At 42.8% G+C, this 10,877-nt stretch overlaps 1 protein-coding gene across 2 annotated transcripts; it reads left to right on the top strand.

Annotated features, from left to right (window-relative positions):
* Positions 1-253: 253 nt before the first annotated feature.
* On the top strand, positions 254-6,505 carry rhogl (ras homolog gene family, member G (rho G) like). 2 transcript variants are annotated; one of them, XM_012968125.3, is made up of 2 exons: positions 254-358; positions 4,620-5,934. In XM_012968125.3, the coding sequence occupies exon 2, from the start codon at positions 4,636-4,638 to the stop codon at positions 5,209-5,211; it is 576 nt and encodes a 191-aa protein (XP_012823579.1). In that variant the 5' UTR covers positions 254-358; positions 4,620-4,635; the 3' UTR covers positions 5,212-5,934.
* The last annotated feature ends 4,372 nt before the right edge of the window (positions 6,506-10,877 follow it).

Below are 10,877 nucleotides of genomic sequence, written 5' to 3'. Positions count from 1 at the left end.
CCTGTATCTGCCGACCCCATCCCATCCAGCTGCTTCGTTCCATCAGTACGCATAGCCCAATGCTACTAGTTTATTGAACATTAAAAATCCACCCTATACATGTTTCTTCTCGCTTTGAACCTTACCGATAAATCCATGTCCATAGAGTTAGAGCGACATCTAGCGGCTCTTTACTGAAAAGACCGGCTAGTAGTTCCCACAATGCACCGGGCGGGTACACTGCGAACTACATTTCCATGGATTCTTTGCGGCAGGTGTGGCTGCAACCATGTACCCGGATGTAGGATTATAGGAACTGTTTAGGGCCGGTGCAGGAAGTGAAGCGGCGCGACTGGGACCAGGAAGTGGCTGTGAGACGGTAAGACTGGCCCCGGGGGGGGTCTCATTTTATTATGAACATGTTTGTTTCCCAAGTGCAATTCTGGTATAGGGTGTAATGCTCCGTGAGCTGGCTGTGTGGGATTGAACTGGAGCTGGGAATCAAGGGCAATCTATTTCATAAAGAGTACATTTAGGGGCGGTGTCTGTGGGTGATGGGCACCTTTGGCCAAAAGGAGTATCTGGGGACCGTACCATTATCTCTGCGTAATGGGGGTGACAATCGGGGACTTAGACGAGGGAAGGGTGTGGTTGCTGTGAGAAGGGAGAAGCTGCTGAGCCTCTCTAAATGTTGGAGAAGTTTGGGGGGTGTCTTGCTGTATTTTCTATGGGGGGCTGGGTCTGTTGTAAGTGGCTGTGATGTGGAAACGAGAATAGTGTTTTATTCGTGGAACGCCTGGATCTGGGGGGCACACTAGCCTGGATCTGGGGGGCACACTAGCCTGGATCTGGGGGGCACACTAGCCTGGATCTGGGGGGGCACACTAGCCTGGATCTGGGGGGGCACACTAGCCTGGATCTGGGGGGGCACACTAGCCTGGATCTGGGGGGGCACACTAGCCTGGATCTGGGGGGCACACTAGCCTGGATCTGGGGGGCCGGATGGGGCACACTAGCCTGGATCTGGGGGGGCACACTAGCCTGGATCTGGGGGGGCACACTAGCCTGGATCTGGGGGGGCACACTAGCCTGGATCTGGGGGGGCACACTAGCCTGGATCTGGGGGGGCACACTAGCCTGGATCTGGGGGGCACACTAGCCTGGATCTGGGGGGGGCACACTAGCCTGGATGTGGGGGGGCACACTAGCCTGGATGTGGGGGGGCACACTAGCCTGGATGTGGGGGGGGCACACTAGCCTGGATGTGGGGGGGCACACTAGCCTGGATGTGGGGGGGCACACTAGCCTGGATGTGGGGGGGCACACTAGCCTGGATGTGGGGGGGCACACTAGCCTGGATGTGGGGGGGCACACTAGCCTGGATCTGGGGGGCACACTAGCCTGGATCTGGGGGGCACACTAGCCTGGATCTGGGGGGCACACTAGCCTGGATCTGGGGAGCACACTAGCCTGTTCTACCTTGGATTCTGATTGTATGTCAGTGAGTCACCTTTCTGCCACTAGCCTTTGTATGTATTTCAGATTTTTACCAATGAAATTGGATCAAATCTCCCATTATTATTATAAATATGCTTGACTCTATTAAAGGCACCCACCCCCCAAAAAAAGTAACATTTTCCAAATGGAATACATTGGGAAAAAAATATTCATCAGTTATTCAGGGTAATGTATACATATAACAGCCAATGAAAGCAGTGTCTGTCCATTTCTGTTGTCAGTCCTTCTGCTTCTTCCTTGTGTAACAGAGTAGCAGAAAGGAGCCATAAACAGAACTTTGGGAAGATGCAAGGTTGATTCCTGCTACATTGTTTCCAGGGACAGAGCCAGCAGTGCAGAAAGGGAATAGCAATGACATTGACAAATAGCTTTTAAACCACATTTGTTTTATATTTGAAAGTTACGTAGAATGACCTTTTATACCAGTGGGGAAAAATGTTATTTTGGGTTATACATCAATGTCCCACAGTCCCATCATTTCCAGGAACCTAAATGATTACTGCAGTTTAGTGACCCTTTAGGCTCTTGAAAATGATGCGACTGCTGAGAGTGATACTAAAACCCCTGCACCTCCCCATTTGCCTGTATCTAGTAGTTGTCACATTGCTATATATGAGTTTATATACAAATCTCTTCCTTAAAAGTCACCCACACAAAAGCCCTAACTCTCTGTGCCTACAGACATTTTCAGTTGCGTTTAATTGGTTGGTTTTATGCATTCCACCTTCAGGCAACACAGGAGTTAACTGATCTAAATCTGCCCTATGGGTCTCTCCCACGGGAGCCTGGATTAGCAAGTAATTGGGCATGCTCATTTTTATCTGAGTTCCAGTTTCGGGCAGACTTGGATCAATTAACCCTTGCATCGCTCGGAGGCAGAACACATAAAAATCTATTGCATGCTGAACACTGTAAAGAAAGCCACTGTGTGTACAAAACCTAAAAGCTTATCTGTGAATCAGATGGAGGGTTTTACAAGCCGTTAAATGCGTAGATCAAATGTCTAGGATAGCTAATACCACTGCATTCAGTGCAAGGAAATCTGATTCAACAAGACTTCCAGTCTGTAATCTACAGCTCCCAGCATCCTCAAAACTGAAGGCATGCAGAGAGTTGTAATTCAGCAGATATAAAAGTTACTATATCCTACTGAGACTTTATGCTTATGCATAAATATATTTAGATGGAACTGCTGCCGTTGATCCCCCACCCTCGCCATTTGATTATCTTTTATTTACAAAGGTTTATATAGTAACTGACATTTGCACAGGATGATTTTATAGTAGCGCTGAGAGCTGATTCTAAGCAGTGCAGTAGTGTGTTTAGTATGTTCTCTGTATTGTATAACAACTGTAAACAGACTAAATCATTTTTCTGTTGTCTGGCAAGGCAGCCTTACATTCCTGTGGTCTGCCATTGTTACTCCTTCACCCTTGGTTGTGTAGCAGTACGTATTACATTGTGTTTGTGACTCGCTACAGGAGTTGCACTCAGCATCCCTGCCCAACAGCACTAGGCATAGTGTGGCATCTATATGTGTAATATCTGCCATTGTCACTTAAATACTGTACATATTAATAGTCACTGACGGGGCCGCAATCTCTTTTCATTTAGATTAAGCTGCTTTGGACATTTCAAGTGTTAACATTTTTAAGTAGCCCAAACGCAGCTTCAACCCTCTGGAAGCCATCCCTATTGTCTTTTGTGTAAATTGCCTTTTAGCGTTTACAGTCACCTGACAAGGCCTTGCGAGTTATACTTATAGAAGTCAATGACGGCAGTATGTGTTTGGGCTTTTGCAAAACATGGAGCTCAAAGCGGACAATATTGCCCCTATGTGCAGAGAGAGATAACAGAGTTCATAGCAGCCTTCCTGGTTTGCTGTGGTCATCAACAACCATAGTAACCGGTTTTGTCCTGCTTCTAGTTACCAGACACTGCGCCATACAGCTGCCAATTTCATCCCCGCATCTCCACCTGGTATGCATAAGATGCCTCAGTTGCTTATGTGTGCATATAAAGCTTTTGCACATGGAAATTGTATTAACATATTTTTAAGACAAGGTTGGTGATTCAGTGCTTCATTTCCATATCAAAAGTCAAGCCCTGAGAGACCTAGGGCAGTGCCTGTTGCAGCTAGGAGCTTATGCAGATTGGTTGCTCTGGGAACGAATATCCAATTGCTGCAACACTGTAATGGTCAAAATGCCACATCTGCCACAGACCTCGAGCTACTGCCACACAAGGGCGATCCGCAGGTTGAGAATCTGCCCCTGTGCTATTAGGGTAAAGACACAGAGCTACTAATAGCTTCTTGTCAGAATACTAAAATAGACAATGCTGATCAATTACTGATAATTGTCTCTCTGTGTGTTTTAGCAGAGGCAATTCTCAGTATTGTCTATGGCAGGTGAAGCTCCGTTTGTCTTCACCTTTAAAATAATTAATTATGTGGCTGACACCGGAGATTTTGAATCAGCCCAGGTGCAGGCTCATGGGCGGATTTTGGAACTACTCGGTTATGAGCTAAAATCTGCCCCACCTGCCTGCAGGTAGATGCAGAGACTCAGAGTGCAGCCACATAAAGAAGTTTTTAGGGCAAACGCACAGAGCTACTTGTCACAGCTACTAAAGCCAGAAAATCTCCTGCCATAGACAGTACTGAGAATTGCCTCTGCTAAACCACATGTAGACAGTTATCATTAAATTATCAGCATTGTCTATTTTTGTAGCCATGACAAGTAGCTGCTACTAGTAGCAGCCATCATGTGTCATCGTGCGTAGGGACAGATTCATGGACTGCATTTATCCCCACTCTGCAAATCACCCACATGTGGCAGAAGCATCAGTGTTCTTATAGAGAACCATGAAACACCCATAATGACCTGCTGCAGCTTCCCATAGAGAACAGGTTAGAAGAGGATCTGCTTCCATGTGGTCCTGTCCCTTATTATTTTAAAGCCAGGCCACATGATATACAGCCAACCCTCAACAAGAGGCTGATATTGTCAGACGCTCTAAGTTGGCAGACAATATAGACCCATGTACAACAATGTTAAGTTTGGTAATATTTGTGACAAGTCCACGTACTAATTTTTCTTTTTCGCTGCTGTCAGATACAGGTTGACTACATGAAGAATGCAGACAATAAAGTGTGTTGTCGTTGGTGATGGAGCGGTTGGGAAAACCTGTCTCCTTATCAGTTATACCACCAATGCCTTTCCAGAGGAATATATTCCCACTGTATTTGACAATTACAGTGCCCAGATGACAGTGGATGGCAGAACGGTTAGCCTTAACTTATGGGACACAGCTGGCCAAGAAGAGTATGACCGCCTGCGCACCCTATCCTACCCTCAGACCAACGTCTTCATAATCTGCTTTTCTATCGGAAGCCCATCTTCCTATGCCAACGTACGGCACAAATGGCACCCGGAGGTTTCCCACCATTGCCCCAATGTTCCAATTTTACTCGTAGGTACCAAGCAAGATCTTCGAAATGATTCAGAAACTATAAAGAAGTTAAAGGAGCAGAGTCTTGCACCCACAACAAACCAGCAAGGTTCCTCGCTTGCTAAACAGATAGGCGCTGTAAAGTATATGGAGTGCTCTGCTCTGCACCAGCAAGGCGTTAGGCAAGTCTTTGAAGAAGCTGTCCGCGCGGTTTTATATCCTGTGACAAAGAAAAATCCAAAGAAGTGTGTCCTGCTATAGTGGTATCCGCTGGCCATCCAAATGCTGATAAAGATGAGTTTTTAGCACAAGATTTTGGGTAATGCCTCTTTTATCCTCAGCTTGCACTAACTGCTCATGATTGATGTGGGTTGCATGGAGAAGAACTGCCGCTTCTAGCTTTCCTGACAACGAATGTGCCAGCGAACTAATGTAAAGTAGCGGTGCGGCAGCGGCTTGACCACAACACAAGTCGTACTGTACATGGATAACCTCCGAGCGCTTACACATGCCGGCCTTGCACTTCTGACTTTCTCGTTTGTAATTTTTTTTTTTTATCCACCATATTGCTTCCATAGAAACTCCCTGCTTCCTGCGGAACACTTCCTAATATTTTATACTGATCTCCTTACTTTTCCACTATTAAAGCTTAACAGTGCAATCTTGAAAATGTTCTATATTTGCAGAATGTGCTCCAGAAATTAAGAGGCCTCGTGCTTTAATATAAGTGACTGACATTTTGGACTGAAAAAAAAAAGCGATTCTGCTTTCACTGCATGCTGGATTCGGTGTTTAGATCCCTCTTAAAATTGCTAACAATGAAAACACTGTAAACTTTCCCACCAAAGGGGAAGGCATTTTTAACCTGGATCCAAACACAAGCAAAACCCTGTTTTTGTTTTTTTTATGTTGCCATAAAACTCAGGGCTTAATGGTTGTAAAACAGTTTTCTTTTGGGGAAAAAGTAGGCCTTTCCAGGGGATCTGTCATTGGAAAAAAGAAGTTTTGTTTATTGCACAGTTATTTTTGGTGATATGCTGTGTATAATTCTGCTTGTAATCTGAAGCTTTCAGAAGTCACAAATATGTACAGGTATGGAATCTATTAGCCAGAATGCATTGGACCTGGAGGTTTTTCCAGATAAGGGATATTTCCATGATGTAGGTCAAAAAAGTACAGTCACTGGGGGCGAGCCAATAACCACTAGTTATACTGGTCACTTACCCCAGGCTGGCACTCCTTTTGTCACAATCTACAGGCCTTGGGTTCTTGACCACTGAACGCTACACCACAGCAACACCCTTGCCCAGTGTATTAGCAGTGCAGGGTTGCCTTGAAAATGAAACAGTATGGCAAATCGGGGACTTGTGGGCAGAAAGTTATTGTTGTAATACTGACACATTCATAGAAATTTGTCAATATCGCTTAAATACAACACTATAGGAAATGATTTCCACATTTCAAAGTCTTTTGGATAATAAATTCCTTTACCTGTAATCTGTACCTTAATGTTGACTGCACAGCACTGTATTATAAAGGAGTGATCTTCTATTCCAGGGCTGTAAACTTTATATATGGAGATGGATGATTATGAGGTATCCTACCTGTTGGGGGGTGCTGATATAAATGGTGATGTACAAGTAATTCAGTCAAACTTTTGGGCAAGCTGGCAGCCATGCACATTTTTGGAAGACCCTCAAGTTGAGTAACACTTCTCTAGCTATATGTGTCCAGATGTGCTGCTTTTATCTTTCTGCCAGCTAAAGTGTGTGTGTAGTTCAACTGCATGTGGGGGGCCTGAAGGTTACCCAGCTCTGCGCTTTATAGATTTGCCAAAATTGAAAACATAATATATTTTTGGTACTACTCAACAAGAATGCCTATGCATTAGCACAGCCTTTAATTCCACTGTAGCCAATTCCCTTTATAGAGGTTAGGGTTCTTTTTAGCGAGCTTTACCCTGAAGTATTCCATGGTTACATATGGGTCAGGTTTAAATTATATTACTTCTTTAGCACAGAGAAGTCCAACACAGTAGCTCTTTCCCATGTTTAAACTTTGGAACATTTTATAGCTGCCACATATAAGAGACAGCTGGTTGAGGCAGGCAAATCCAATCAGGTTGCTTAGGGCTCCTGGTCGGCTTGGCCCGGCACTGGGTTTGGCTCATCTATTAAAGTGTAACTTGGTGACAGTATAACAGTGCAAACCAGTCAGCAACTAATTCTGCACTGGGGCAAAATCTCCCATTCATTTTAATAAAATAGGGCCATTAAATCATTGGCTGAATTGGTTTTAAGGGTTACTAGATCTTGATAACATTCAGGGATATATGTGAAGGTATAAGGTATATGTATCTTAGAGCATAACTGATACTGTTTTAAAGGATAATTTATGCTTAACAAAGAATTAGGCTAGAAATGCTATACCTGTATATTATGTTCTGGGCTTCTGTACCAACACAAGGACCCCGCAGTCCTATAGCAATGAATATCTGTACCTCCAAAGATGCCGCAGTAGCTCCCCATCTTCTTTTCACTTTATACAGAAGTCCGAAGTTTCAATCCTCATTAGGACCTTTTTCAAGGACCTTTAAATCACAGTGGTACATAGAACTGGAGTTCGGGTCCATATACTTTATTTTACTTCATGCTGCATCCAACCTTTTTCAAGGATAAAGGTCCCAAGGAGACTAAAGCATTGGATCACAGTGGTACACAGAACTGGAGTGCTGGTCCTTCTTCCTATTATATACAATACCAATTGACTGTGCAATTGACTATATAAACACACACACATACATATATACACTCTCAAATAAGGTGGTGAGCTTCTGTGGACAACTTTGAAGAACTGTATAATTTCTGTTATGTTTGCAAAATGTCTCTTCTGGTACAGTAAGTGAACAGTGTTCTTAGTTATCCTAAAATAATCATCTGATTTCTAGCTTTAATCCTGCAGTAGTGAGTCTTTTGGAGCAAGACCTTGCTGAGAAGTAGATAAGGCCGCAATCCTTTTTCCAAGTATTGGAAATATTTTACTTATTTGTCAAAATTATAAATGTTAAATAGTCATGTTTGTAATTTTAGTTTAGTTGCCCCTACTTTTTCGATTAGCTGGCCAAAACAACCTCTGACATCTCAGAAAGTGCACTTAGAAACACTCATACCTCCACGGAATAGGACTCCTATGCAAAGTCCCACTGAAAGGGTAGCTTAAATATAACAATATTGCTATGTAATTATGAAAGCATCACAGCATGCTGTAAGCAGGTTTGCCTCTATTAAAGGAACAGTAACACCAAAAAATGAAAGTGTATAAAAATAATTACGATATTATGTACTGTTGCCCTGTGCTGGTACAGCTGGTGTGTTTGCCTCAGAAACAATACTATAGTTTATATAAACAAAGCTGCTGTGTAGCCATGGAGGCAGCCATTCAAAGTAGAAAAGGCACAGGCACAAAGAAGATAACAGATAAAGCCCCATTATATTCTACAGAGCTTATCTGTTATCTGCTATGTAACCTGTGCCTTTTCTCCTTTTTTCCAGGTTGAATGGCTACCCCCAGGGCTACACAGCAGCTTATTTATATAAACTATAGTAGTGTTACTTTAGCAAATACACAACTTCACCTGTGCAGGGTAACAGTACATTATATTTTAAATACCTAAATACACTTTCATTTTTAGCGTTACTGTTCCTTTAAGACCGCATAATCCTTGTTTTCTAGTAGGCAGATCTGTTTATGCTCCCACTGCCATCAGTACAGCATGAGAGGGCTGCTAGTAACTGTAAAGCCATTCATATGCTGACAGAATGGTACAGTATTTTACAGTTCTAACCTTTGGGGGGGATATATAGCCTTGATGAAGTGCCTCTTTGATTCTCAGCCTTTATGTATGATCTCCTTTCTTTCCTAGCTTAATCAATGCAGCAGTTGGAGCAGTGCCAATATTTTATATATTTTATGAGAAAGATGTATGTGTAAATGTCTAATAACAAATAATGGTACTTCCGAAAGAAGCCACCTGTTGCCTTGTTCACTACCAAAGACCACTGGACAATGATTCATGTAAAAGGTGGACTGAAGGAACAATTGCCAAACCCCTATTCTTTTTCCCTGCAGAGCCAAGGTATACGTGACTAGATGCTGTTTGACTAGGATTGTTTGTTTTTGGATGAGTATTGTGTATCTGTGGTACCTCTGCGGATTTTAAGCTAGCAATGAGTATTTACTCCAATAAATGAAATCCTAGTGATTCAAGACCACTGCATGGCTATGGAAAGATACTTTCTAGTGTACTTCTTCTTTGTTGAATTATAAATATCAGAATATAAATCTGTGTTGGGTTCAGACATGTCTGGGGCTAGTTCTTTTTTGTTCATAATTTCAGTTAAAGGGAACTGTGTCATTTGAAAGCTCTCTGTAGTCAAGCCAGCAAGAATATTTTTTCTATTATAGCACTATACCTGCCATATTAGCTTTTGGCCCAGAGACCCCTTCTGGCGTGTTCCTATGCATTATAGTGAACATTTGCTATGCTGCACACACACCAGGCCTGGGTGGCACCGTGCACCCCCTTTCGTTTCTTTTAATGAATATAAAGTGCAAAGGTTATTGGAACTACATGTTCTTTCATTATCCTAAAGCAGTGGTTCTCAACCTTCCTAATGCCCCAACCCTTTAATACAGTTCCTCATGTTGTGGTGACCCCCAACCATAAAATTATTCCTAAGACAATCGGAAATATGTTTTCCGATGGTCTTAGGCGACCCCTGTGGAAGAGTCATTTGACCCCCAAAGGGGTCCCAACCCACAGGTTGAGAACTGCTGTCCTAAAGGCAGCCAAAATGACAAGTTCGCCAAGTGTAAGCAAGGGGTACTGTCTTGCATTCTATAGTTTTTAATGAATCCATGTCTAAACATACAGGGCTGCTCCTGCCATGGTTCTCATCTTGCCTCAGGTGGCAGTGAGTGGCAAGTTCCCAGGGGTGGCAAAAACTTTAAGGCGGGGGGGGGGGCATAAACACAGCTGTAAACAAAGTTCGATTTCTTGTGTTCAGTGGAGGCTTAGCTAATACATATTAATGAGCTTTATACCATCAAGCACTTTGGAACCATTAATGCATATTTACAGCTCTACAAAGTGAATGGAAGTCAGGCTGATGGTACATGCAGCAGCCATTAGCAGCACAGTCAAGGTCAAAATGAACAACTGAAAGCATATAAACAGAGCTATATACAAAATATCACAGCAATCAAATCTGTGCCATATATCTATATAACTGTTGTTACCTAACTCCTCACATCAGGGTGCTTAGTTGTCACCAAATAATGAAATGGAACCTCACACATCTCAGGGACAGTCCCCGTGTCCCCTTTTCTACGTGTCAGTGGAAACTCCCATGTTTGTCATTTAAAATAAAAAGACTGACTATCCTGTTTGATTGGAAAGACAATGCCAGATGCTATTTATATTTATTTCTTTGGTATATTCAAAAGTATTGACCCTCCCTGGAAGCCATATGATAAGATTGGCAGGCACTCAAAGGATCACTTCAGTCCAATTTATTTATTTTTTTAATTTTGAAGAAAAAAAAAATCATTTATGTGATGAATGTGAGAGGGCTGACTATATATGTACAGATAAAATCATAAAGTTTACGGTATGTTTATTCTGCCCGGATCGCTCAGTTTGTCGATTGGACAGGTTTGACAATTTCATGTGAAAATGATTATTAATGTGTATTTATTGACATGAAGCCAGAGCTGCTCTTCCTGTTGTAATCATGCTGGGTGTCGGCTGGAAGAAACAAAACAATAAAAGGGTGGCAAATAGAAAGGTTTCTGTTCATTTGCACAACAGAAAAATATGCATATGGGATTGGCCAATGTCCTTTAGAATCAAGATGGGGCTGATACTC

Source organism: Xenopus tropicalis, chromosome 8 (assembly GCF_000004195.4).
Source record: "Xenopus tropicalis strain Nigerian chromosome 8, UCB_Xtro_10.0, whole genome shotgun sequence".
Lineage (NCBI taxonomy): Eukaryota > Metazoa > Chordata > Amphibia > Anura > Pipidae > Xenopus > Xenopus tropicalis.
This window is presented reverse-complemented; position numbering and strand designations above follow the sequence as displayed.

Bases quoted from the DNA above. Each gene is read 5' to 3' on its own strand.
- rhogl (XM_012968125.3), top strand. From the start codon at position 4,636: ATGCAGACAATAAAGTGTGTTGTCGTTGGTGATGGAGCGGTTGGGAAA.